This window comes from Natator depressus, chromosome 16 (genome assembly GCF_965152275.1).
Source record: "Natator depressus isolate rNatDep1 chromosome 16, rNatDep2.hap1, whole genome shotgun sequence".
NCBI classification, from domain to species: Eukaryota; Metazoa; Chordata; order Testudines; family Cheloniidae; genus Natator; species Natator depressus.
This window is the reverse complement of record NC_134249.1, coordinates 291483-319452: the sequence shown is the minus strand read 5'-3', so window position 1 is coordinate 319452 and position 27970 is coordinate 291483. Positions and strand designations below refer to the sequence as shown.

The 27970-nt window shown below is 62.5% G+C and overlaps 1 protein-coding gene and 2 long non-coding RNA genes across 3 annotated transcripts in view; 1 reads left to right on the top strand and 2 right to left on the bottom strand.

Moving 5' to 3' along the window:
* The window catches only part of LOC141999978 (uncharacterized), a 695529-nt gene that overhangs the window by 439196 nt on the left and 228363 nt on the right, over positions 1-27970 (top strand). The window lies entirely within an intron of this gene.
* The window catches only part of LOC141999981 (uncharacterized), a 343849-nt gene that overhangs the window by 174320 nt on the left and 141559 nt on the right, over positions 1-27970 (bottom strand). The gene's annotated exons all lie outside the window — the stretch shown is intronic.
* On the bottom strand, positions 26-27631 carry LOC141999693 (syntaxin-binding protein 2-like). Its single transcript, XM_074973364.1, has 19 exons — positions 27595-27631; positions 25077-25126; positions 23642-23723; positions 22965-23041; positions 21916-21994; positions 21077-21180; positions 19754-19902; positions 19381-19465; positions 10173-10303; positions 9923-10030; positions 8893-8950; positions 8299-8364; positions 7515-7595; positions 7044-7182; positions 5573-5679; positions 4978-5067; positions 1206-1291; positions 642-799; positions 26-105 (listed from the first exon to the last, which is right to left on the bottom strand). Exons 1-19 carry the CDS (start codon positions 27629-27631, stop codon positions 26-28), a joined length of 1767 nt encoding a protein of 588 aa, XP_074829465.1.

Here is a 27970-nt window from a genome sequence, read left to right as displayed (position 1 = left end):
AGTCTCTGGGGGGAGGGGGCTGCTTCTAGGCCTCCTCGGGGTCCAGCTGGTTGAGGGTTTGGACGTCATCCAGGAAGCGCTTGGGGGTCAGGATGTGACTGGAACCTGGGGGAGAGAGAGGTGGTTGGCAGCAGTGGGCTCAGTGGGGCAGGTATGTGGCTGGCATCACCATCACCCCCATCCTTGCAGCTGGACCCTGCTCTAGTGCAGGGGGGGAGGGACTGTCTCCTACCCCCCGTGGCCTGGCACCGCACCCCTCGTGCCGCTCTACCCTGCACAGCCAGGCAAGAATCCACGCGCTGACAGTGTTCCTCACCCTTGGGTCTTCGAGGGGTGTGTGCAGGGGGTGAGCCATATCCCTATGGGAGTTACTGGGGGTGTCTGACTGGGCCCCCACACATGGTCCCTGGGCAATGGGAGGCCTGGGGAGCCAGAGGCCAGGAGATCAGGCGGCTAGATACAGGCCATGTGGGGCAAGCACATCTCTTCCCAGGCCCCCGGGTGTGGGAGGACAGAGGGTAGCATGGGAGCCCTGTGAGTGCTGGGCAGGCAGTTCTAGGGTCTCCCCCTCCCAGGGGGTCTCAACTCTCCCTGACCTGGGCATTCCAGCCGCCCTTCCCCCCAGGACTCGCCCCACTCACCGATCACCACCTCCCACTTGCCCTTGGTGGCCGGGGTCACTTCGTAGGCGCAGCGCATCTCAGACATGGACACCCCACCCAGCACGTAAATGATGAGGCGCGGGCCCATCCGGTACTCGGCCGCTGGCTTGTTCTTGTGCCGATGCCCAAAGCGGGCGCTGGGGGGAGAGAGGGGCAGTGTGGATACCAGGGGCTCGCTGAGGGAATGCCAGATGGAAGGGCAGGGCCTGGAGAAGGCTGGGGGGCAGGCCCTGCCCAAGGGAGTGGGACAGGAGTCCCAAAGCAGGCAAGAGGGAGTAGGGGAGGGTGGCACCTGCGCTGGGCTGGGGGTGCTGTCTAAAGCTCGGCCAGTCCCTTTCCTCCATTCTGGGCCCTGGTGTGTGGAGGGACTGCTGGGGCGCGGGGTACATGGTAAGAGGGGTCCAGGGCTCCAGGCTCTTGGACATCCCCTCTCCCGTAGACGGCAGGGTCCTGGCCACACACTCCCAGGCAGAGAGGCTCCTACATCCTGGCGTGTGTGTGTCGGGGCTCTGCCACCCACAGCCCAGCCAGGCTCAGCCTTACCTGACAGCAGCCTGGGAGCTGGTGGTAGGGACCGGGTCCGACACAAAGGGCCACAGATTCTTGTCCAGTTTGTCCTCAATGATGTCCTGGCGGGGGGTGGGGGGTGGAGGGAGGACAGATCAGCAGGGGCCAAGCAGCAGGAACCTCGGATCTGGTGGCCAAGCCAGGCCCCATTGGGGTGGAGGGGCTGGGACGGCTCCGCACTGAATGATTGACAGTCCCTGGGGGGAGCAGCCTGGGCCCCCTTTCCAGGGTGGGGCATGGGGAGCCAGCAAAGAACATGCTGATTCCTCCAGTGATGCCCCCCCATCTCCCCACATCCCCTCAGCTGCTCAGTGCCCTGCTGTGAACTCCCCACCCATCCACCGTTATGAGGAGGGCGGAGACCTCCTGCAGCCAGATCCAGGGCCCCTCACTTGGAAGGTGGGCGGGGGGAGGCAGGGGGCTGCCCTCAGTGCCCCTTTCCTGCTGCGGGCAGATCCAGGCCCTGCCTCTTGCTCCATGAGGTGTGTCCCAGGCACGCAGGGGGCCCAGGATATGATACATCCTAATGCCACATAATAGGGGCTTTTACATTAGTCTGCTGCATTAGTCTGCTGCTAAAGGCCTGCCAAGCTGTGGCTGGCGCAGAGAGGGGGCACCCCGATTGGATTAGGCATGGGATTGAGGCTACCGCAACTGCCTGCCCCAAAATCCCACAGGAGGAACCATCAAAACGCTGGAACAGGGGCCTGGGAGCCTCCCACCTGTGATCTGCCAGGGACAGGAGCTCCGGTCAGGGGGTTAATTCTTGGCCTGGAGGAGCCCCAAGCCAGTAGGTGGAAGGCAACTAAGTGTGCCCCCCACCCCCTTGAGGAGTGCCCCACAGGGCAGGGCGATGAGGGGCTCAGCCCCCAGCAAGAGTCGGGGGATGGAGTGACCATGTCACCTCTCACAAGCTAAGCAGGTTTTGGCCCAGGCAGTGCTTGGACAGGAGACCTCTAAGGAAAAGCTACTGGGTGCTGGGGGGTGCTAGTGAGTCAGCAGAGGGTGCTCTATTACCCCAGTGCGGCGCTAGGGGGCGCTGTACTGCAGGGAGAGGGGCGGGGGGCTCAGCAGGGGACACTCTCCCCTGGCAGTCAGTGCTGCCCCAGTGCGGCTCTACGGGGCGCTGTACTGCAGGGAGCGGGCAGGGGGCTCTGCAGGGGGCACTCTCCCCTGGCAGTCAGTGCTGCCCCAGTGCGGCGCTAGGGGGCGCTGTACTGCAGGGAGCGGGGCGGAGGGCTCAGCAGGGGGCACTCTCCCCTGGCAGTCAGTGCTGCCCCAGTGCGGCGCTAGGGGGCGCTGTACTGCAGGGAGCGGGCAGGGGGCTCAGCAGGGGGCACTCTCCCCTGGCAGTCAGTGCTGCCCCAGTGCGGCGCTAGGGGGCGCTGTACTGAACGGAGCGGGCGGAGGGCTCAGCAGGGGGCACTCTCCCCTGGCAGTCAGTGCTGCCCCAGTGCGGCTCTACGGGGCGCTGTACTGCAGGGAGCGGGCGGGGGGCTCTGCAGGGGGCACTCTCCCCTGGCAGTCAGTGTTGACCCCTGAGCGGCGCTAGGGGGCGCTGTACTGAATGGAGCGGGCGGAGGGCTCAGCAGGGGGCACTCTCCCCTGGCAGTCAGTGTTGCCCCAGTGCGGCGCTAGGGGGCGCTGTACTGCAGGGAGCAGGCGGGGGGCTCTGCAGGGGGCACTCTCCCCTGGCAGTCAGTGCTGCCCCAGTGCGGCGCTAGGGGGCGCTGTACTGCAGGGAGCGGGCGGAGGGCTCTGCAGGGGGCACTCTCCCCTGGCAGTCAGTGCTGCCCCAGTGCGGCGCTAGGGGGCGCTGTACTGCAGGGAGCAGGTGGAGGGCTCAGCAGGGGACACTCTCCCCTGGCAGTCAGTGCTGCCCCAGTGCGGCGCTAGGGGGCGCTGTACTGCAGGGAGTGGGCAGGGGGCTCAGCAGGGGGCACTCTCCCCTGGCAGTCAGTGCTGCCCCAGTGCGGCGCTAGGGGGCGCTGTACTGCAGGGAGCGGGCAGGGGGCTCAGCAGGGGGCACTCTCCCCTGGCAGTCAGTGCTGCCCCAGTGTGGCGCTAGGGAGCGCTGTACTGCAGGGAGCGGGCAGGGGGCTCAGCAGGGGGCACTCTCCCCTGGCAGTCAGTGCTGCCCCAGTGCGGCGCTAGGGGGCGCTGTACTGCAGGGAGCGGGCAGGGGGCTCTGCAGGGGACACTCTCCCCTGGCAGTCAGTGCTGCCCCAGTGCGGCGCTAGGGGGCGCTGTACTGCAGGGAGCAGGCGTAGGGCTCAGCAGGGGGCGCTCTCCCCTGGCAGTCAGTGCTGCCCCAGTGCGGCGCTAGGGGGCGCTGTACTGCAGGGAGCGGGCAGGGGGCTCTGCAGGGGACACTCTCCCCTGGCAGTCAGTGCTGCCCCAGTGCGGCGCTAGGGGGCGCTGTACTGCAGGGAGCAGGCGTAGGGCTCAGCAGGGGGCGCTCTCCCCTGGCAGTCAGTGCTGCCCCAGTGCGGCGCTAGGGGGCGCTGTACTGAACGGAGCGGGCGGAGGGCTCAGCAGGGGGCATTCTCCCCTGGCAGTCAGTGTTGCCCCAGTGCGGCGCTAGGGGGCGCTGTACTGCAGGGAGCGGGCGGGAGGGGGGTCTGCAGGGGGCGTGACCAGTACTGTGCTGCAGGAGTTCATCCTTTAGATGAGCGTCACACAGCTGCTCCTCACTGGAGGTTGCACCAAGGGCCCTGCCAGCCATTCAGATTCCAGTGCCAGTCATGACAGTGTGCTGCCTGGATCCCCTACATTTCCAGCCCCACACACTGATCACCTCCTGCCCTAGACTCTCGGGCAGCGCTGCTGGGCGGCTGTTAATAGCTGCCTGCCACTCCTTAGGAAGAATTCAGCCCCGGTGAGGGACCGCTGTATAAACCGCCCATGGCCCACCCCAGAGGTGGCAGCATCTCGGCACCGGGTAAGACAACTCCCCTGCACTCGTGTCTAGGATTGAGGACCCCTAAGGATGGCAGCAGGAGAGGACTCTCTGATGAGCCCCTCACCTGGCTAGAGCCCTGAGCAGATACAAAAGTGTGGATGTGCATCAGCCCGCGATCCACAAGCCGCCTTTTCCCTGTATCCGCATCCTCACCAGTAGCTAGCGAGGGTGGGGAAGGGGTCTTGCAGGGAAGGGGCAGCGTGGAGGGGTTGGGGGCTGGGGGAAGGGGCAGCGTGGAGGGGGCGGGGTCTCGAGGAGAAGGGGCAGTGTGGAGGTGGTGGGGGCTTGGGGGAAGGGGTGTCTCATCACGTGCCGCTCCTGGGGGGTCATGAGCGACAGTACACAGCCGCAGCAGAGCATGTTGCATCACAGAGGGGTGGAGGGGTGGGGCGCCGGGGCCCCACCCACTCCAATCCCAAATCCTGCTGCCCAGGAGCTGGTGGGGACACTGGTGCTGCTCGAGCTGCTGGACAGGAAGCAGCGCGGCAGAGCGAGTGGGTGCCGGACAGCCCCGACTCCGACCTGTCGCCCAGCCACTGGCTGCGGGCCAGCGGCCCCGAGCGCGCTGCATCCCCCAGGCTGCCTGAGCCGGACGCCACGGGCCAGGCGCTGCTGGGGAGTAGAGCCCTGCACGGTTGTATCTGCAGGCGATCCACTATCCGCAGAAATGGTGCGCAGATATGCAGGGCTCTACACATGGTTGACCCCAAACCAACCCCTCCCCCTTGGGCCCAGCCTGCCAGTTGCGACCCCACCCCCAAAGCCAGGAAGCAGATGGCCCGGTACCTCCATGATCTCCTTGAGCATGGGGGTCCAGCGGGAGAGCTGGTAGCTGGACTCCAGCCGCACCTTCCTCTCCGGTCGCAGCTGCCCGCTCTGGGGGAGGAAGGGAGAGGGGGTGAGAGGCAGCAGGGAGGAGGTGCGGGGTGGGAACGGGGGCAGACAGGGAGCGCGCGGCCTACCTGAGTCGCGCCCGCCAGGCTGGCAGGGGAGAGGCAGAGAAAAGAACAGAACGGATCACTGAGCGAGAGAGAGAGAGGAGGGGAGAGAGACTGATGGGAGAACAGAGCTGCTTCCCCCCATTCGCCGCATGGCCACCCCAAGCAGTGGTCCCCAGCTCCAGCTCCCTGGCGATCTGAGGTCCTGACTCCCAGAATCCTCTGAGGGGCAGAAGAAGTCACCCCAGATGGGGAGTAACTCGGGGGTCACCCTCATATGGGGAGGGCGTCACCCCACTGTACAGGGACAGAGGCCACCTCTGTGCTGGGAGTAGGTCACTGCCATAGGGGGGCACCTCCAGGATGGCCTGGGCTCCCCTGTGCAGCACAGATCTGCCCCCTGGCATGGGTACAGCTGCTGGCCCCTGGCCCCAGTCCCTTACCCCAGGCCTGAGAGAGATGCCCAGGAACTGCATGTTGTGGATGATGTCTCTCTGCTGCTGGATGTTGGCATGCTGGATCAGCTTGGTGAGGTTCCCCTTGTCCACACCTGCACGGGGACAGACAGGTCAGCGCTAGCACCCCTGGGACGCACCCACAGCCCAGGCCCATCAGTCCGTGGCCCCAGGAGTCCTAGTTCCCTGATCAAATCCTGAGATCTTGCTCTTCCCACCCCTCTCAGAGCTGGGGGTAGACCCAGGAGTCCTGGCTCCCAGCCCCCACTAGACCCCACTGCCCTCCCAGAGCTGAGGACAGAATCCAGGAGTCCTGGCTCCCAGCATCATCCGCTCTAACCCACTGGACCCCACAGTTAGTGATCGAATTTAGGTTCCTGCTGCTCCTCCCTCAACAGGTTCTCTCAGGCGCTGGGGGCAGGGGTCTCTCTAGCTCCCCCTGGCAGTGCAATGGGAGCCCCCGTCCCCCTGATCTGCGCTCCCCCTTCTGCGGCCAGTCAGGTGCAATGTCAGAGCCAAGCCCTGGTTCTTTAAGGCTGTGAGGCCTTGAGCTGGAGGGAGGGCAACGTGCCCCCCCCCGGCCCCGCCCTCCCAAACCATTTACTGCTGCTTAGTGCAGACGGGGAGGCCTGGCAACTCCACAGCACCCCCTGGCCAGGAAACTGGGCAGCCAGGCAGCCAGAGGAGCCCCATGAGGGCACCCTGGCCTGGGCAATGGGCCCAGGGGCAGTGCCTGAGCAGGGTTACAGGAAGAGCCCCGGAGCAGGGTGCTGCCCCACCAAGCCAGCATGGGGCAGGAACCGAAGGGGGAAGAGGGACTGTGCCAAGTGTCAGGGTCAGGGAGGTTCCCTAGGCCCTGGTGAGTTTGGGGAAGGGGCTGGATGCAGCAAGAAGCAGGGAGCTGGTACAGGGATGACACAAGGGGTGGGCAGGGGACTGGTCGCAGGGGGCTCAGAGACAGAACATGGTATCTGAATACCCTGCAGGAAGAGAGGGATGTCCCTCCTCCCTGCAGAGAACGGGCTGGGCAGCTGCTTCGGGTGTGCATCTCCATCCCCCTCCCTGCAGAGAACGGGCCGGGGGGCTGCTCCGGGTGTGTGTCTCCATTTCCCCTCCCTGCAGAGAATGGGCTGGGGGGAGTGTGGAGAGCGGACACTGCTCGGAAGGCAGCAGCGGGGAGCAAAGGCCGCCAGGTCCGACCCCAGGGGGCAGTGCGGAGCGTGGGCACAGCGCACTGGCAGGCACTGAGAGGTGGGCAGAGGGGAGGCAGGGCCGTAGAGCCAGGCTGGACACAGGCCCTGGGAAGCGGCTGGCCAGGAGGCGCCCTACATGGCTGGGGGGCGTGCCAGTCTGAGCAGTGCTATTCCCCCCCAGCCCCACAGGCCTGGGCCCTGCCTCCAGGAATGCCCCCTGCAGCAGCAGGCCCCCCAGTGCTCCCCCTGCAGGCCTGTGGCGTTACCATTCTTCAGGAAGATGTAGATCAAGATGATGCGGATCTTGTCGTAGGCCTGCACGCTGGGGTCCAGCAGGACGGGCACAATGATCTTCACGGGGTCCTTGATCTTCTCCCCGTCCACGTCCGTTCCCATGGCCAGGTCCTGTGGGGGGAGGGGGCGCACACACAAGGCCCAGGTCAGGCCACTCTGCTTCCTCCCACCCCCGCAGCAGGATGGGAGACGTGAGGGCCCCATGACCCACAGCTCACCTACTCCGTGCCAGGGCCCCCTCCTCCCTGGGGTCAGCTCCCTCTGGTGTGAGCAACGGGCCCCCAGGGAGTAACCCGAGCCCCATGTCCCCCTTCTGCATCCCCGGTGCTGCATGGGGGGGCTGGCCCTGGCTCCAGCGAACCTGCGGCTCTGAGACCCCTCTCTCCAGGCTGAGACCATGAGCCAGACTCTGCCCCCAAGCCAGGCTCTGCCCACAGACCCACCTGCTCCACGCTGCACAGCTTCTCCACTGTCCCTTTGAAGTGCCGCATGCAGCGCTCGGCCAGGTTCAGGTGTGTGGAGAACTGCGGGGAGAGACCGGGGCACAGGGGGGAGTTTACTGCATCACCGGCTGGTCCAGAGCACCTGAACCCCCCAACCCACAAGGAGGGCCCCTCAGCCAGAGGGGCAGCCCCAATCGGCTGTAGAAGCTGAGTATATAGGGATAGTTTTGCCCAGCACTGATGTGCAGCCACCTCTGGGGTGGAGCGGGGCAGCGGGAGGGGAGGATCAGGACGAGGGAGCAGCTTCCAAAACAGCCCACGGCTTCTCTGTTAGTCACCATGAGGTTGGGGGCTTGGAGACCAGCAGGTGTCGGGGTACCTGTGCCAGTGGCCAGGAGATTTCTGTTGGCATATGGCCCAGTGGCACCAGGAGTGGCTCCAAAGGGCTGGTTTGCAAGCCCCCCAAGGCCCTCTCCCGAGAGCTGCAGCAGCAGGGCACGGGCGTTACCCAAGGGCTGCCCTTGCTGGGGCAAACGTGGCAGCTCTGGGCACTGACAGGCAGGCTGCTGCCCATGGTGCCACACAGCACCTGGGGGGAAAATGGTTCTGCCCGACCGGACAGGTCAGCAGCTCTCATCAGGTAGTAAAGCGGAGTGCCCCAGAGTGCCCTGCCCCCCAGGAGAGTCCCTACTGTCCCTCACTAGCCCCACAGAGCACCCTGCCCCTCCCATCAGCCCCACTGAATGCCCTGCCCCCCGCCCACTAACAGCCCCAGCCCCATTACCTTGTTCAGCTCTTTGTGGTACTGGGGCATCTTCTTCAGGATCTGGGACAGGTCCTCGATGTTGGCCTGGAGGGAGGCGGTGGTGAGATCCCAGCCCCTCCCAGCGCACGGAGCCCCCTGCAGGGCAGAGGCCTCGCCTGGGGACAGCCGCAGCAGCCCAGCCACGCGTGCCAGGGCGGGTCACTCAGGCCACGCGTGGCTGCGGCTTAGGTTAGAGCTGCCCCTCCCAGGCCAGCTGGAATGAGACAGGAGCCCCACACCCCGAGCGCCCCTCAGGGTGTACAGTGGCAGCGGGCCGGGGAGATGCCAGCGTTGGCTCCCTGCAGCTTTCCCTGCGCAGTCCCAATCCTGCTGTCTGACCCCACCCCATGGGCCTCTGCCCTCCCCCACTGTGGGGAGCTCCAGAGCTCTGGCTGGGGGGCAGGGGACTCCATATACACCTCTTAGCCCTTTATAGGCAAATCCTGGGAGCAATGCGACAGCCCCCGCCAACCCCTCCTGGGGCAGCAGGATAGCTTCTCCTCCCCATCAGTGGCAGTGGGATGGGTCCCCCCATCCCGGACTCCCAATCGCTCCCCCCAACCCCCGCCGCACCTTGTCTGTGGTCAGCCTCTTGCTCTCATAGAAGGTGTGCAGCAGCTCCGTCACCTTCCTGCAGCAGGGAGAGGGGTCAGGACGGAGCCAGGCACTGTCTTGGAGGTAGGGGGTGCCATGTCCTATGCTACAGGGGATGGAGCCCCCACTCCACAGGCACCAGGGTTCTCTGCCTCGAGAGCCTCAGACAGGCCGGGGGGACCCCCTCTTCCTAAGTTACCCCAAGGCAGAGTTCAGTGCACCTCAGGGGGCTCCTGGTGCCCTGCTGGGTGGGGCTGGGGGCAGTGGCAGGCCCAGCAGGAGGTCGGTGAGGGACTCACTCAAGGGAGCTGTGAGGTGCATGGGGAGACCCTGGGCTCGGGGAAAGACAGTGTCCAGGGGGATCCCCAAGAGGAGATGTGGACAGTGGCTCTGGAAGGGAGCGCTCAGAGGTCATTTGAGGAGAGGGGCTGGGTCCAGGGGGTCTCAGCACTCAGAGGGGAGCATGTCTGAGGGACAAGCCCCAGCACTGGGTGGGAGGGGGAGGGGGAGTCCTGGCACTGAGCAAGAGAGGGGTGTGTTGCGGGGGGGTGTCCCTGCACTGGGTGGGAGAGGAGTGTATCCAAGGGGGAGTAGGGTTCCAGCACTGGGTGGGAAGGAAAGGGGAGGGGTGTGTCTGAGGGGGCCCCAGGGTGGGGAGGGGTGTATCTGAAGGGGAGGATGGGGGAAGTCCTGGCACTGGAAAAGAGGGGGAGGGGTGTGTCAACGGGGTGGGCTGTCCTGGCACTGGGTGGGAGAGGTGTGTCCGAGGGGGGAGGTCCTGGCAGTGGGCGGGGAGGGGAAGGCTGTGCCAAAGTAGGGGGTAGCGAGTCCCGGCACTAGGCAGGGCACGGAGGGGTGTGTCTGGGGGTGTCCTGGCATTGGGTGGGGCACGGAGTGGTGTGTCCGGGGGTGGATGGGTCCCGGCCCTGGGTGGGGCACGGAGGGGCATGTCCGGTGGATGGGCGGGGCATGGAGGGGTGCGTCAGGGGGCAGGGCTGAGCGCGCTCACTTGGAGACGTCAGCGATGTGCATGTGGCGTAGCTGCACCCAGAGTTCGTCGTCTTCACCCAGCAGCGCCTCTTTCTCCCGCGAGTCGCTGATGCCCGTCGTCTCGTACCTGCAGGGGGGAGACAGGGTCAGGCTGTGGCACCCCTCCCCCCGGTGTGGGGGCTGCGGAGCAGTGCAGGTGCTGGGTCACATCCCCCCCAGCCCGCCTGAGGAGGGGTGCGGGGCGCCCCTTGCTGGCAGCCAGGCCCTACTTGTAGGTGTCTTTCTCGATGCTGAGCAGGTCGTAGGCCATGGCCTGGTAGGTGAGCTCGTGCAGCAGTGGGGACACCAGGTCGAAGCTCCGGTCCACGATCAGCAGCTGAGAACGGGCTTTGTCAGGGCCCTGGGGCAAAGGAGAGAGAAACCCGTTGTGACGATGTGACGCAGCAGGGAGGGGGGAGTGTTGACCTGGGAATGTGCCCTGGGGACGGGAGACCTGAGAGCCTGCCACCTGAGCCAGGAGGGGGAGGGGGAGGTAACACCTCTGCCCAGGAATGTGGACGGAGGCTGCAGCAGGGAACCTGCTGGGTGGGTTTAGTTTCAGTTCGGAGCTGGGTGGAGGAACACAGGGAACCCCAGGGCTGGGGTCTAAGCTCCCTGCTCCCCCAGAAGGACTTGACTGAGGGGTCCTGGGTGTCCCCACAAGCTCTGTTTTGGACTGTGTTCCTGTTGTCCAATAAACCTTCTGTTTTACTGGCTGGCTGAGAGTCTCAGTGAATCCCAGGAAGAGGGGTGCAGGGCCTGGACTCCCCCACACTCCGTGAGAACTGGTGGCAGCGGTGGGATCTACTGCACCCCGTGAACGGCGCTTCCTGCAGTAAGTGACTGGGGAACAGTAAAACGAAGGGGGATTGACGGGGACCAGGCGTGCTGAAGATTCAGAGAGAGACGGTTTCAGGGGGTGGTTAACCCCTGGGAGTGTGTGACCAGAGAGAAGGACTTTTGCAGTAACAGGGTCCCCCGGGGGATTGCAGCGAGCGGTCCCAGGGGCGGAGGAGTCTGCAGCTCGACCCTGGCAAAGAGGTGGTGACCTCAAGAAGGACTGGCACACTAGGGGCTTTTCCTGGAAACCGTGGACAGCTGCCCGGCCTGCGAGTGGCCAGCCGGGAGATGTACGCTAAACGCCTGAAGAGCGACCTGGTGGAGCTGTGCAGGCAGAGGGGGCTGCGCATCGGGAGGTCCACCAAGGAACAGCTGATTGCCCAGTTGGAGGAGAGGGATCGCTTGGATGACCCGATCCCTGTCCCTGAGGGAAGCCGCCCGGCGGACGCAGCGTGGGCCCTGGGGCCTGACCAGGCTGGGAGGGGTCAGACTGCTGCCCAGGACACCCCGAGACCCTTCCTACCTATGCCTGGGGATGGGGTTGTGGGAAGCCCAGCGAATACCGAGGGCCCCCTGACCCCAGCAGCCAGCAGGGGATCCTCCCAGCGGAGCTCCCCATCCCTGGAGCGGATGCGGCTGGAATGGGAGAGGGAGAGGAAAATGAGGGAGCTGGAGGATCATGAAAAACAACGTCAACATGAGGAGAAACAACGTCAACATGAGCAGGAGGAGAAGGAGAAACAACGTCAACATGAGCAGGAGGAGAAGGAGAAACAACGTCAACATGAGCAGCAGGAGAAGGAGAAACAAAGACAGCATGAACTGGAGCTGGCCAGGCTGAGGAGCAGTGGGGCCCCGGCTGCGGTGAGTGCCGGGGGACCCAAGACTGCAAGGAGCTTTGATAAGTGCTTCCTGGCCCAGCAGAAGGAGGGGGAGGACATAGATAGCTTCCTGACGGCCTTTGAGAATGCCTGCGAGCTGCACAGGGTTGACCCTGCAGACAGGCTCCAGTTCCTCACCCCCTTACTGGACCCCAAAGCCGTGGAGGTCTACAGCCGGATGACAGGGGCAGAGGCAGGGGACTATGAACTGTTCAAACAGGCCCTGCTCCGTGAGTTTGGGCTGACCCCCGAGATGTACCGGAGAAGGTTCCGGAGTCAGCGTAAAACGCCTGAGGTCACCTACCTACAACTGGTCAACAGGATGCAGGGATATGCCCGCAAGTGGACAGCGGGGGCCCAAACTAAAGAGGACCTGCTTGACCTGTTTGTACTGGAGCACCTGTATGAACAGTGCCCTTCCGACCTGAGGCTGTGGCTGGTGGACAAAAAGCTCGCGAACCCCCAGCATGCAGGGCAGCTGGCCGACGAGTTTGTGAACAGTCGGTCAGGGGGTAGCCGGGAGGAGTCCCAAAAGAACAGGCCCCCCCCGATGCAGAGAGAGAGTCACCATGGGGCCTCCCAGCGGGGAAATAGGGAGAACCCCCTCCAAAGGGGAACGCCTGGTGTCGGGCCCCTCCGACCCGTTCGAGGGGACCAACGTGATCTGAGCTGCTATCACTGTGGCCAGAGAGGCCACGTACGGGCCCAGTGCCCCGGGCTCAGGGACAAACTGAGCAGACCCAACCTACCCAGGGTTAACTGGGTAGGGACTCAGCTGGACGAGGGGCAGGCGACCCAGGAAAGGGGGGCTACCAGTTTGCCACCTGCTCAGGAGGGAAGAGTACCCCCAGCCAGCCCCGCCAGAGGGCTGGAGGCTCTGGACTCAGGGTGCTCGGTTTACAGGGTGGGTGCGGGGCTGTCCCTCCGGAGAGAGTGCCTTGTTCCCCTGGAGGTGGATGGGAGGAAGGTCAATGGATACTGGGATACGGGCGCGGAGGTGACGCTGGCCCGGCCCGAGGTGGTGGCCCCAGATCGGGTGGTGCCCAACACCTACCTGACCCTGACGGGGGTGGGCGGGACCCCATTTAAGGTGCCCGTGGCAAGGGTACACCTGAAATGGGGGACCAAGGAGGGCCCCAAGGATGTGGGGGTACACCACCATTTGCCCACTGAAGTTTTGATGGGGGGAGACCTAGAGGACTGGCCAAGCGACCCCCAGACCGCCCTGGTTGTGACCCGTAGCCAGAGCCGGCGAGGGGCACTGCGACCTGACCCTGGGGAGGGTACCACACTGGAGGCGCGAGACCCTACTCGGGTGGGGAGGGAGCGCCGAGGGGCACGGCTCAGAGAGGCTGCGGCCTCAGACCTGGCCACGGAGGGGGAACCGGGCCCCATCCCTTCCCCAGCCGCTGAGTTCCAGGCCGAGTTGAGGAAAGATCCCTCCTTGCAGAAGCTCAGGGACCTGGCCGACCTCAGTGAGGGACGGACCATGAGGAGAGGCTGCCAGGAGAGGTTCCTGTGGGAGAAGGGGTTCCTGTACCGAGAATGGGCTCCCCCAGGGGAAGGGGAGTCCTGTGGGATCAGGAGGCAGCTGGTGGTCCCCCAGAAGTACCGCCGCAAGCTCCTGTCCCTGGCCCATGACATCCCCCTCGCAGGGCACCAGGGAATCCGGCGCACCCGGCAGAGGTTGCTACAGAACTTTTACTGGCCCGGGGTCTTTACCACCGTCCGGCAGTATTGCCGATCCTGTGACCCCTGTCAAAGGGTGGGGAAGGCCCGGGACAAGGGGAAAGCGGCGTTGAGACCTTTGCCCATCATAGAGGAGCCTTTCCAGAAGGTGGCCATGGACATCGTGGGGCCTCTCAGCAAGACGACCCGGTTGGGGAAGAAATACATTCTGGTGGTGGTAGATTTCGCCACCCGCTACCCCGAGGCAGTGCCCTTAGCCTCCATTGAAGCAGACACCGTGGCAGATGCGCTCCTGACCATTTTCAGCCGAGTGGGGTTCCCCAGGGAAGTCTTGACAGACCAAGGCTCCAACTTCATGTCGGCCCTGCTCCGGTGCTTGTGGGAGAAATGTGGGGTCCAGCACGACTGGGCCTCAGCGTATCACCCCCAGTCCAATGGGCTGGTGGAGAGGTTTAACGGGACGCTAAAGATGATGCTGAAAACCTTTATGAACCAGCACCCGCAGGATTGGGACAAGTACTTACCTCACCTGCTGTTCGCGTACAGGGAGGTGCCCCAGGAGTCTACCGGATTTTCGCCTTTCGAACTGTTATATGGAAGGAGGGTGAGGGGCCCCCTGGACCTGATGAGAGACGAGTGGGAGGGGAAGGCCACTCCCGATGGAGAGTCAGTGGTGGAGTATGTCCTGACCTTCCGAGAGAGACTGGCTGAACTCATGGGCCTGGCCAGGGAGAATCTGGCCAGAGCCCAGAGGAAGCAGAAGGTCTGGTATGACCGCACGGCGCGGGCCCGTGCCTACGCCACCGGGGATCAGGTGATGGTTCTCATCCCCGTGAGAAAGAACAAACTACAGGCCGCCTGGGAGGGCCCGTTCAAGGTCGTCAAGCAGCTCAATGAGGTAAACTATGTGGTGGAGCTGTCGAACCGGGCCCACCACCGCCGGGTGTACCATGTGAATATGATGAAGCCATATTATGCCAGGGGGAATGTGGTGTTAGCTGTGTGTGGTCAGTGGGAGGAGCAGGGAGATGACCCTTTAGTAGATCTATTCCCTGGGACCAGAGCTGGTTCCCCCCTGGAAACAATCCCCCTCTCGGATCAGCTCACCCCTGCCCAGCAAGCTGAGGTCAGGGGGGTGCTGCATCCGTACCGACAGCTGTTTTCCAACCAGCCTGGACGCACTAATCTGACTGTCCACCGGGTGCAGACAGGGTCGCACCCGCCGATAAGATGCTCCCCCTTCCGAGTCACAGGGAAAACTGCTCAGGACCTGGAAAGAGAGGTCCGGGACATGCTGGCTTTGGGGGTGATCCAGCCATCGGCCAGCCCTTGGGCCTCGCCGGTGGTGCTGGTCCCCAAAAAGGATGGGTCAGTCCGGTTCTGTGTGGACTATCGGAAGCTCAATGCCATCACTGTATCGGATGCCTACCCCATGCCCAGGCCGGACGAGCTCCTAGACAAGCTGGGAGGAGCTCGGTACCTTACCACCATGGACCTTACAAAGGGCTACTGGCAAGTGCCGCTGGATGCAGATGCCCGGCTGAAATCGGCCTTTATCACCCCTCTGGGGCTCTATGAGTTTCTGACCCTGCCTTTCGGCCTCAAGGGAGCGCCGGCCACCTTCCAGCGCCTGGTGGACCAGCTCCTGAGGGGGATGGAGAGTTTTGCCGTGGCGTATATTGACGACATCTGTGTCTTTAGCCAGACCTGGGAGGACCACGTGTCCCAGGTTAGACAAGTGCTGGACCGACTCCAGGGGGCTGGGCTGACTGTCAAAGCGGAGAAGTGCAAGGTGGGGATGGCTGAAGTATCTTACCTGGGCCATCGGGTGGGGAGCGGCCGCCTAAAGCCGGAACCGGCCAAGGTGGAGGTGATCAGAGACTGGCCCGCTCCCCACACCAAAAAGCAGGTCCAAGCCTTTATGGGGATGGCAGGATACTACCGAAGATTTGTGCCCCACTTTAGCGCCATAGCCACCCCCATCACTGAGCTATGCAAGAAGGGGAAGCCAGACAAGGTGGTCTGGACCGAGCAGTGCCAGGAGGCTTTCCGGGCGCTGAAGGAGGCTCTGGTCAGTGGCCCAGTTCTAGCAAACCCAGACTTTGACAAGCCCTTTGTGGTGTTCACCGACGCCTCCGACACGGGACTGGGGGCGGTGTTAATGCAGGAGGATGAAAAGGGGGAGAGACACCCCATCGTGTACCTGAGCAAGAAGTTGCTACCCCGGGAGCGACACTACGCGGCCATCGAGAAGGAGTGCCTGGCCATGGTGTGGGCCCTCAAGAAACTAGAGCCCTATCTCTTCGGGCGACACTTCACCGTGTACACCGACCACTCTCCCCTGACCTGGCTGCACCAGATGAAAGGAGCCAACGCCAAGCTCCTGAGGTGGAGCCTGCTCCTGCAGGATTACGACATGGACGTGGTCCATGTGAAGGGAAGTGCCAACCTGATAGCGGATGCGCTGTCCCGGAGAGGGGGCCCCGAACTTCCCCAGGTCACTGGTCACAGTGACCCCGCTCAGTTCAGTCTCGAAGGGGGGAGAGATGTGACGATGTGACGCAGCAGGGAGGGGGGAGTGTTGACCTGGGAATGTGCCCTGGGGACGGGAGACCTGAGAGCCTGCCACCTGAGCCAGGAGGGGGAGGGGGAGGTAACACCTCTGCCCAGGAATGTGGACGGAGGCTGCAGCAGGGAACCTGCTGGGTGGGTTTAGTTTCAGTTCGGAGCTGGGTGGAGGAACACAGGGAACCCCAGGGCTGGGGTCTAAGCTCCCTGCTCCCCCAGAAGGACTTGACTGAGGGGTCCTGGGTGTCCCCACAAGCTCTGTTTTGGACTGTGTTCCTGTTGTCCAATAAACCTTCTGTTTTACTGGCTGGCTGAGAGTCTCAGTGAATCCCAGGAAGAGGGGTGCAGGGCCTGGACTCCCCCACACTCCGTGACACCCGTCAGCCCCTGCTCTGGCGGAGGGTTCCTGGCCTGGCTTACATGGCACAATCCAATGGGCCCTGGTGGCCTGAAACTTCACCACCCGCCCTCTCTGTGGCCCAGCCCCAACCCCAGGGGAAGCCAAGAGACACCCCCCAAGCTAGCTGGGACGTGCCCTGGAGTCCCGCCCTGACTGGCAGGGAGAGCTCCCCACCCTGCAGGGACGGGCTACCTGCCCCTCGTGCAAATAGCAATGCCCCCCTCCCCCAAGCACGTTCTCTGCTCGTGCCTCTCCACCAACGGGAGCATGCCCCTTACAAGGCAGCCCCCCGACTGCCCCCCTGCCCCATATGCTGCATAGGGAGGGGGGGAACTACACCAGAAGGGCCTGGCTAGTCTATCATGAACCAACACCAGGCCCAGAGACTCTTTGATACAAGGTCCCAGAGGGGGACGATGGGACGTTATCCCTATGCCCCACCTTGCATCTGAGCTGGGACCCCATATGAGGCTCTAGCTCCCCACTCCCAGCCTGGGTGGCCCCCCAGCATCCAGTTGGACAGAGTCCACTCAAATGGTCAGCATCTCAGACAAACATCATGGGGAGGCTGGCCCAGCCCTCGCTCCCTGCCTGATCAGCATGCACTGCCCTCTTTGCGCAGCAGGTGGCGATAGGAGACCAGCCCTGCACTCTCATGGCAGACGGCTCTGATACCGGCTCCAGCAGCCCCAGTGGAACCCAAGCCCACCCAGGAGCACCTCGGCAAGGGGCTGCGTCTGCTCTTCGCTGGGTAGCACAGACAGTAAATGGGTTGAGGCTGACGGGGGAGCGCCTCTCTTGGAGGAGTATCTGGCCCCCACCACTGTAGCACTATCATTGCTGCATCCTGCCCCCCATGCACGTGGGGCTGGGCAGGGCTGTCACCCCATTGCAGAGGGGGATGGAGGCCCAGAGGGGCTGGGTGACTCACTCAAGGTCACACAGGGAGTCTGTGGCAGAGCAGGGACATGAACCCAGAGCTGGCGCCTTCATTCCTCTCCAGCCCTACCCAGCCTGGATGGGTTGCTATGCCCAGCCCCCACCCCCCACGGGACTCTGCTCACACCTTTGCCAGTTCGGCTCGCTGGAGGGATCCCCGAGTGCAGATGGGGGCTGGCGTAACCACCGGGTCACCCCACCCTGCCCAGACCAGAGGGGTGGTTAGTGCACTGGTGGGTGCCACAGCACTGCCTGTCCCAGCTACCCCTCAGGGCTGGCAGCTGGGAAACATCAAGGCAAGAGGGACTAGTGCAGACAAGGCCCCAGGGTGCCGGGACCGCGGGCTGGGTGGCTTTGGAGACCTGCCTGCTAGAGGCCATGCTACAAGAGACCCTGGGGTTCTTTCTGCGCCAGCTGGCAAGGCAGGGGCACATTGGACTGGCCGGCCGGGATTGTGCTGCATGGAGCCAGCATTGCATTGAGAGCAGGGGCTTGAGTCAGCACTCCCGGCCCTGCAGTGGGTGTGCTGTCTGGATTCTATTGAAGGGGGCTGGGCAGGCAGGACTCCTGGCTCCTATTCCTGCCTCTGCCACCTACTCCTGGCACGCTGCTCCATGCCTCAGTTTCCCCCATGTAACATGGGGATAGTGCTTTCACCTGTGACAGGGAGGTTTGGCAAGAGCCTCAGGAATATCCCTGGGGGGACTCACGGGAGTAACAGCAGCAGGGTGTGCAGGGAGCAGGACTTTGATCTTTGCTAATCGCAGGTGGGGAGGGCAGACGGGGGCTGTAGGCTGGAGCTCCGGTGGTTAACAAGCATGCTGTCAATGCCTTCCCTGTGTAGATGGTTTGGGCAGCCAGGTGTGTGCCAGGCTCCCCTCAAAACTACAGCAGCTGCTCCGCTTCAGTGACGCCGCCTTTCCCATGCCCCCGAGCGACGCAGTTGCACCGACCCAATTCCTCATGTAGACCAGCCTCGGCCTGACCTTGGTCAGTTCTCAGGCGAGAGCTCCCAGCTTCCCCCACTTATCCCCCAGCTCAAACCTTCCTAACCCTGTGTTCTCGAGCTGGGGGCCCTGCTCCAATTCCCTGCTGGGAGCATCCAGCCAGGAGCCATTGGAGCCGGCACGGTCTTTCTGGCCCCCAGGCTGATCTGGGTTGGATTCTCTTCATTTCACCAAGACAGGGAGGGGACACCCCCCCCCATGACTCTTACCTTCCCTGAGAGTCCTTCCTCCCCACCCCCCACCAGAGAAGCCATGAAATATATAGGGGAAACTGAGGCACACATCGGATTCATAAAAGATATTAAAGACATTCCCAGTTGGTCACAGGTGCACAGTCTGCAGGCAGCAAAGGCTGGAAGCAAGAGCAGAGGCAACAGGAGGGAGAGATCTGGGCAGGCCTTGGATTTTACATCACTTTGCTTCTCCTAGGGGGACAGGAGCCACTGGGTTTCCCGTGTAAGAATCCAGGGCAGGGTGGGTTTGCAGCTCCCCTCTGCTGGGGGTGAGACGGGGATGGCAGGAGCTGGGGGAAGCCCACAGGCCAGGGCTGACTTGTGGCTAAGGCTGGGGAGAGCTGGGTTCTATTCCTGCTCTGACAGACTCCCTGCATGCCTCAGTTTCCCATCTGTAACACAGCCCACCCTGCCTCTCCTGGGAGGCTGAATTCATTAGTGAGGTTCCGATACCATGGTGATGGGTGTAGGAGCACACACAGACAGGAGTGTCCAGGTGTGGAAGAGGCTCTATGTGCGAAGCGGTGACCGAACTGCCCTGTTTATAAACAGAGAGCTTGTGCTGGGCACACACTTCCCCAGTCGGTGCCTCGGTTTCCCCATCTGTTCAGAGGGGATAAGGACACTGGCCTTTGTAGAGCGCTTTGAGATCTGCCCACAGCCTGTGTTAGAGAAGGGCTGGGGCCATTAGTCCAGCCACAGAGGAAATGCTATTGTTCTGCCAACCCCTCAGGATCTCCAAGGGGGTCTAGACCCCCACCCCTCCCCCGGCCAGGATCTCCGAGCAGGTTCTAAATCACTCCTCCTTTTACTTCTCATGTGCTCCCCCTCCACCGCGGCTCTGTCCCATGGCGAGGGCGTGGCCGGCACAGCTTGCTCACCTGTCCCATGCTGGGCTCGTATGCCTTGAACTCCTTGAGTTTGGCCAGCACAGCGTGCGCCAAGTGGAAATTATCTTCATGGTCCCTGCAGCAAAGACAAACCCTGTGGGTCAGAAACAGCTCCTCCCCTGGGGCACACGCACTTCCTGTAGGAGATGACCAGGTACCCTCGCCCTCTGGGCACACTCACTTAGTGTAGAGGATGGCCGGGTACCTCCCCATGGCACAGTCACTTCCTATAGGGGATAGCTGGGTACCCCTTCCCCCAGGCACACTCACTTCCTGAAGCAGATGGCTGGGTACCCCTCCCCTCGGGCACACTCACTTCCTGTAGAGGATGGCCGGGTACCCTTCTCCCTCTGGGCACACTCACTTCCTGTAGCGGATGGCTGGATACTCCTCCAGGGTTTCACACAATGTGGCAATCTGCTCTGCCAGCATCTCCATCTGCTTGTTCTTTTCGAAAAAGCAGTATGGGCTGAACCAGTTGTGGAGGGTCTGTGGCCTGTCCAGGGAGTACACCTGGGGGACGGGGGAGAGCAGAGATCAGACCCTGGTGCCAACTGCTGACAGCCAGGCCAGCTGTGCCCCATACCGCGCCCCTACGATGCGCTGTTGGACCAGGCCAGCCTGGCGGAGCCGTAGCAAGCCCCTAGTGAGGGAGAGATCCCTTTGCCGGTGCCACTCCTGTTGTGGGAGAGGGATAGTGGCCCAGAGATTCATGCACCAGCCTGGGATGAAGATGCCCCAGGGTCAGGTCCTTACGTGGCTGCAGACTCCCGGGTGGCCTCAGGGGTGTGTCTCTGCCCTGGAGAAGTCAGTGTTGCGGGAAGGGGCTTGGCCACGCTTCTAGTCTGGCGAAAGCCCCAGCATAGCCACGGGCAAACCCGGCATCAAGGCGCATCTGCCGCTGTCGCTTATTTCACTGGCCGAAAAGAACGAGCCACTGGGGCAAACGTGCTGGGACACCAATAAAACAGTATCGGCCCACGAAGGGTTTGCTGGCACAACGGGACGGGTGAGCCAGCAAAGCCTCCTGATGGACACTCAGCTTACACCAGCCAAAGCTTCTCTTGGCACAGCTGGCACCGGTGCCCCAGATGAAATCAGCTACAGTGGCGAAAAGACTGCCTTGCCAGCATAACGGCATCTACCCAGGGGCTCTGCCAGCACAGCTGCATCAGTTACAGGGGGCATTTTTTCCTCTCATGTCCCTGTAACAAACCCATACCAACAAAGCTTTTGTGTGTAGACCAGGCTTATGTCTCTCGGTGCCTCAGTTTCCCCATCAATGCAATGGGGCTGACAACACAGCCCTGCGCCTCAGGGGCGTGAGGGGGGAAATCCACTGATGACACAAGGAGGGGATGGGGCAGTTGGGCAAAGGGCAGGTGTGTGGAGTGTTGGGCTGTCTTGAAGGCCTGGTATAAGCCATGAGTAAGAGCTGGTAAAGCCAGGGAGGCAGGGCCCTCCTCCCCCATACATCTACCATCCCCACCAGGTGCAAACCAGCGATTCCACGTCTCACAGGGTGTGAGCAGCCTGCTAGTCCCTGCTGCCCTGTGCTGGCGTCAAACCCAGGGCCCTAGAAGGGAAAGGTTCCCCCCGCCGAGCCACATGAAACACTAAGGGTGGAGTGTTGTACGTCACCGTCCACCCCACGGCCCTGCTCCTCCAAAGCCCGGCCACCCCTCACCTGGCTCTCGTAGGGCAGGAAGGCCATGTTGATCTCCTTGAGGGTTTTGATGGCCTTGGTGATCCGGGACTTCCTCAGCTCGTTGAACAGAGGCTCAGGACAGGCTGCAAAGCAAAGGCAGTGGGTGGGAGTGACAGGCACAGGGCTCAGGACCCCCAGCACAGCGCCAGCCCCCACGGACGGGGCCAGGATTGGCACAGCAGGGGCAGTAGTGCTGCACACCTGTGGGGAACCTGGGCAAGCCAGCAGGGCCACACAGGAGACAACGATGTCCAGCCCCCCCGAACCAGAGTCATGCCGGGTTCTCGCTTTCTGCAGCGTCAGCAGCAAGGGGGGGGCCACAATCTCTCCTACACAGCCCCTGCCTCACACCCTGCCCTCAGCCCCCCCATAGGGCTGAGTGACTGGAGTGTACAACTCAGGATGATGCACAAAGAGGAACGGGGACTTGGGCTCCCCCTGCCACTGTAATGGAAGCAGAAGCAGATCTGACCCTGACACACTGGGTATTCTGGTGGTGTCCCATCTCCCCACCCCAGTTGGGACTGATGGAGCAATGCATGCTGGGAATGGTAGCCAGAGGCCACCTTTCTGGGCACACCCTGCAGGTGTCTGTGAGCCTTGCTGGCTGGAGGCAGGCCCGTGGGGAGAAGAGGGGGAAGGGATAGGTGGGGTCGTTCGGTCTGGCCTGCTGGGGCTGCATCCCCCTGCAGGAGGGCAGAGCGTAATCAGGGTGCTGCGCACTGGCCTGCCGGCAGAGAGAGACCCCCCACCCCCAAGCTCCAGTGTGCCGCTGGCCAGGCTCCCAGCTAGGGGATCCCCCGACCCCCGATACTCACGGTTGAGGAAGAAGACGTGAGCTGCCTTGTAGTTGAAGGTGGGGGTGCCCTGGAAGTCATTGATCAGAGCCTGCACCGACTGCAAAGGGGGAAGAGGAGGGTTGTCAGCACTGGCCGATGCCCCTCCCTGCTGCCCGAAGGGCCCAGCCCATGCCCAGCCCCTGGGGACTCAGGGCCTAGCATGATGCCATCGGGAGGTGGGCTGGTTTTCACCCCCCTGGCTCTGGGCTCCCTCTCCGTCTGGAGCAGGGCATGTGCTCATGTACCCGGGACATCCTCAGGGCCCAGCCACGTCTCTTGCTGGCACACAAGTGTCCGTGCCCGGCCACAGATGGGGCCTGGCATTGGCCTTGCTGCTGAACTAAGTGGGCTCTGAGCAGTGCCCAGGAAACAGCCGGCCGAGCAGCAATCCCAGGCAGCAGCCATCAGGGCCCGTTCCCTCCCCGGGCGCCAGGCTGGGCATTGCAGCTTCGCCACGCCAGCTAGCCTGGCAGGGTGTTCGGAAGCTGTTCGGACTCCTCGACTGGCCATTGTGACAGGTGAGAACCTGGCTGCCCTGTCCCAAGTCCCAGGCCCCAGCTCGCAGTCCTCTCCTACAGCGCTCCCTCCGCGGGCAGCCCCTGCGGGTTCTGGGTTTCACCCTGCTCTGCCAGCGCCCCCTGCCCCTGGTCTCCCTCCACTCGCTTCCCTGCTGCAGATTCAGGAGCCTCCTCCCCTACAGCCCCTGCTCCCTGAGCCTCTGCCTCAGCGACTCTCCTTCGCTTTGAGTCTCAGCTGAGGTCGCCTCTCTCCGCCTGCTGCACCTGCCCGTCCAGCCCCCACAGGACTGCACTGCGGAGAGGTCTGGGGGACAGTCTGTGCCTCACATGGCAAAGAACACGAAGCCCAGCTCCGGGGAAGCAGCCTCTTGGGGAGCCCCTACTGGCCCCATTCCCATCCTGATGTTGTGCTGCGCATCCCCCCCGACAGCACCACCTCCAGGCAGCACTAGGAGCTGCCCCAGGGTCTCCCCTGCTCCCCATCCAGCTGCCCCAGCCCGAGCTCCCTACCTCCTCCACTGGGCTGAGCAGGTAGATGGCCTCCAGGCTGGGGATTGGCTCCCGGCACTTGTTAATATCTTCCACAACTAGGAGAGAGCAGACACTGGGCGCGGGTCAGCGTGTCCTAGCCACCCGCCCCAGCCTCTCTCCACCGGGATGTGGGGAGGGGAAGCCAAGGGGCACTGCGATGTTCGCTGGCAGCAGGCCGGGGCGTTCCACAGGCTACAATGCAGTAGCCGCTGTGATGTGGGACTGTGGATCTGCGATGCTGCCACAGTACGGAGCAGCGAGGGAACGTCCCTCTGTACTGTGCTGGGGACACCCCGCTAGAGTGCTGGCTCAGCTCTGTGCCCCTCAACCCCAGGGTTCCTCCCCCCTGGAGCAGGGAGCCAGCATTCCTCCTCCCCAGCCAGGACCCTGCCCACAGCATGGGGGAGGAGCAGCAAGGAGTTAACGGGAGTCTGAGAAAAGCGGTGAAGAGGCTCCAGGGGCTGAAAGCGCTGGGCTAAGGGAACTAGATCTGGCTGGGAAGGTACCAACAGCAAGGAGGGCATCTAGGGGGCTGCAAAGGAGGGAAACTAGATGCAAACGTGAATGTAGACAAGTCAACTCCAAGACTGTGAGGTGTATCCAAGGGGGAGGGGAGCCCTGGCGGGGGGAGCAGACGGGAGGGAGAGGCCACTCACGTGTGATGCCTTCGTCCATGATGTCGGACATCGTGCAGCACGATGAGAGGATGCGTGTGCTGGGGTGGTCCATGATCAGCACCTGGGGTAGCGAGAGATGAGCGCTCCACTTCGGATGAACTAGTCACTGCCCTTAGCCCAGCCGCCCTCCATCATCATCCACGGCACAGCCAAGGGAGCAGAGCGACTGCTAACAGCAGAGCTGACGGCTCCCGGTCCAGCCCTTCCACAGCAGAGCAGCAGGGCCGGTACCAAGCCTGCACTTGGCTGAGCTGACCGTGCTAAGGACTGCGTGAGGAGCTACAGGGAGAGCAGCTCCGAGCAGAGTGGCTGGTACGAGATGTAGGAGACAAACCTGGGACACCTGGCCATTCAGAATGGTTCCATCCTCCTAGACTGGAGGAGATCAGCCTCTTCGCCCAGGTGACAGGGTGAGTGCAAGAGGCAGGGACAGAACCCAGGAGTCCTAGCTCCCAGTCCCCTGCTCTGATCCACCAGATACCCGCTCCCCAGCCCTCGGACAGAACCAGGATCAGGGCACAGAGAAATGGAATGAGGGGAGTCTCCGTGGTTTTTTTTTGCACATTACACATTTAATGGAATGTCAGAACTTTAACAAAACTAGAGCTTCAGACAGTAGCTGAAGTCTGAATACAACTTCCATTAATCAGTTTAACAATTTGCCTCGAAGTCTAGGGCTAGCAAATAGCTTTATTAAAAAAACCCCATAAGCAATTTCAAACTTTTTTATATAACTGCAAAAACAAAAAATAAATAAATAAAATGAATGCAGTGTACAGAGGAGAAACTGAAAAGTGCTTCATAAGAACCTTAGCTGCTCATATCCAAAGTCCCAAAATCTTGAAATGTGGGGAATGGATGCACTGTGCACAAATTATGCTTTCCATTTAGTTCCGTGTTCCCCTAGGAAAGCCCTGTAGGCCATCAGCCCAACATCTCCACCACCTTCCTGCCGTGCTGAATGAACTCATTGCTGTGTGCAGTCCAGCATCCCGCTGCACCAAATCTGGCCACTGAGCAAGCTCTGCTGCACCAGCCTAGCCCACTGCGCCACACCCCCCAGCCCAGTCCATGCCGGGGGCTCAATAACCTGCCTGCCCAATGGTGCATACTGCCCCCATGCTTGGCGCTCTCCTGCTCCTCCTCCCACCCAGGCTGGCTGACTGGGCCCAGTGGTCTGATCCGGTGTGTGTGTGGGGGGGGAGATATGGGGCTAGCTGGACAAGCTGGCTCTGATCCAGCGCAGTGGGAAGGCAGACATACCCAAGCCTAGCTGGGGACAGATGATGAGCTAGACAGCAGGGATCTGATCCAGCCTGGAAAACCTCAGGTTCCTAATGAATCCCAAGAGGCTGGAGGGGGATGAGCACGATATATGGATACAGCACATCCCCAGGGGACCTGGCCTGCTTACCTTCCATTCTCTTTCCTTCTTCACGCTGTGAAGGACAACGCTGAGGATCTCTGCAAGGGAAAGAGACAGGGATTAGCGGTGGGGCTCAGACGGGACGACTGTGCCCTGAGCCAGGACCCACTGGCTGGTGGAAGGACCCCTCGGGGAAGTGGCTCAGAGTCTGCTTTCAGGCCAGAGAGCATTGTGCTCCTAGCAGAGCCCCCAGTCAGCGATCGTGGTGGGGTGACAGACTAGATGGGCCATGGGTCTGATCCCCCTTCCTTTCTGTCAGGCTGGATACGAGCGCAGCTGAACTAAGGATCTGGCCCCGTGCAGGAGGAGAACAGATCCTGCCCAGCACCTCTCGACTGGAGGGGATCCAGGGACCCTCTACTGCATGTGGGGGACAGCAACACAACAAAGACTTCAAATCCTGAGTCCTGCACATAGAACCCCTCCAAGGCATGCCCCTCTCAGGGAACTGCCGGCCTGTCTCCTGGGCACCTTCCACGGCCAAGCAAAGCAATTAGATAGTCAGCTCTTCGGGCCAAGCACCATCTTTTTGTTGTGCCCAGCACAATGGTACCCTGACTGGCGCTCCTGGGTGCTACCATTATACACCTAATGAATAATGTACAACACCTTGCAAAATGGGGCCTTGGTCCATAACTGGGGCTCCTGGGTGCTACCATAATACATCTGTTTGTTTTACCCTACGAAGCACCTGATTCTGGCTGGCCCCGGAGGGCAATAGCCCCGAGACCCTGACCTGTGCTCTCACTCTCACCCTCACTCCCGATAGCGGGCGTGCGTGAGTGCACTGCCCAACACACTATGTTTCCTCCATAACTCAAGCAATGCCTCTCCCTACCCCACCTCTAGCCCATCAGGACTTGGCTGCTCAGTCCTAATGAGGCTCCAGGGGCTATTCTGCACCAGGACGCACTGGCCTCCCTGCTGCTTTCCTGCAGTTCCTTTACACCTGCGGCATGCGGACGCCCCGTTCACTGGGGCACGTGGGGCTCGAGTGCATGGTAAGGGGCTGGCAGCACAGACTGGATCCAGACATGGCGAAGGCAGACACGAACCTGCTTTCTCCACGCATCTCCACCCAGGCATTTTGACCCTGAACTGCAGCTACACCCCCCTCCCACGCCACCCCTGGACTGCCCCCACCAGCTGTGCCAGTGCCCCTCACTACTGACTGGAGCCCTTGCTATCCCAGCCCTGGGCTCCCACCCACTCCCAGCTCCGCCAGTCCCCTCACTCCTGTCCACAGCCCCCTGCTATGCCAGCCCTGGTCTGTCCCCCACCGGCTCTGCCTCACTCCTGACCTGCAGCTATTCCAGTCCTGGGATCCCTGCCTCACGGCTCTGCAGATGCCCCTCACTCCTGACCGCAGCCCCCTGCTATCCCAGCCCTTTGCTCCCCCGCCCCCATTCCCAGCTCTGCCAGTGCCCCTCAATCCTGACCCGCAGCTATTCCAGTCCTGGGTCCCCCCCCTCACAGCTCTGCAGATGCCCTTCACTCCTGACCCGCAGCACCCTGCTATTCCTGTTCAGAGACCCCTCTTGAACCAGGGCAGTATGGCCCACCCCAAGTATTCAAAAGTCACGTGTCAGGCCCTCCTCATTGTGCAATTTAGTGAGGAAAAGCTAAGAGAAGAGCTACGGGTTGTTAGCACCACCGGCCATCCTGAGCTGTGGGCCACTTTTCCTCTCTCCCAGTTCTGGGGGAAACCATGGAACATCAGAACTTAATCCACTTTCCAAGGGTCTTTTAAACCCCAGGTCTGTGGTCTGGATTTAGCCCCAGGCCCCGTCCACTGCAGCCGGGGCTGGAGATTCAGCAGTGGGTTGTGCTTCTGAAGTGACACAGCCCTCACAGCGGGTCAGGGTGTTGCCAGAAGACAATGACTAACACATAGCAACTAACACCTCAGAGTCCAGCCTGCACAAGGCAGCGGAGGCCATGCTCATCAAGTGTAAGGCTTTAACTTGTTCTCTCCTACATTACAGCTGTAGCCTACCCCAGCTCTGTGTTGGGGCCGGGCAGAAGTGTACTGCTTCACTCCGGGGGGGTGGCTATGACATCATTTTTCTCCTCGCGCGCAGCCGTGGCCTGTTCTGACAGGCTGTTTACAATGCTAACTTTACTAGTTTTCGGAGGTTGTCGGGGGGGGGCGGGGCGCAAGGTGGAAGTTTCGCCGAGGGTGGAAAATATCCTTGCACCGGCCCTGGCGGGAGTCATCCCAATGGAAAGAGACGAGGATGAGGACGATGACGCCCCCGCAAAGTGCAGCTCCTATGGGAGGGGGCAGCCCTTGGGGGTGGGGCAGACACCCTCCTCCCCCTCCTGGTGTGTGACAGGCAGGCGGGGGGGAGCTCTCTGCTCCGACTGGCTCCTAATCCTCCCCGAGGGTGCGACACCCCCAGGAGCGCCCCTCCCAGGGCCCCCCAACTGGTCCCTGCCCCCCCAGACCCACACCCAACCAGACTCTGCCCCCGACCGGGCTCAGACCCCCCGGCTCCGCACTCACTCTCGCGCACCACCGCCTTCAGCCCGGATGGGGCCATCTCCGCCTCTTGCCACGTCCCCTTGAGCCCTGTGGGTAGAAGTGGGACTCAGCTGTGTGCGGGGTGGGGCTGGAGTCAGGACTCCTGGGTTCTGCCCCGGCTCCACTCCTGACCTTGGGCGCGCCCTGGCCTCTCCCTGCCGTGCTCTGGGGAGTGTCTGTGACGCTGGGCGACGGCCCCGAGTGACCCTGAAATCAGTCACTGGTGGACGGGCCCAGCCCCCCCTTGTGTCACTGATAGACGGGCCCGGCCCCCCTTGTGTCACTGGTGGACGGGCCCGGCCCCCCCTTGTGTCACTGGTGGACGGGCCGGGCCCCCCCTTGTGTCACTGGTGGACGG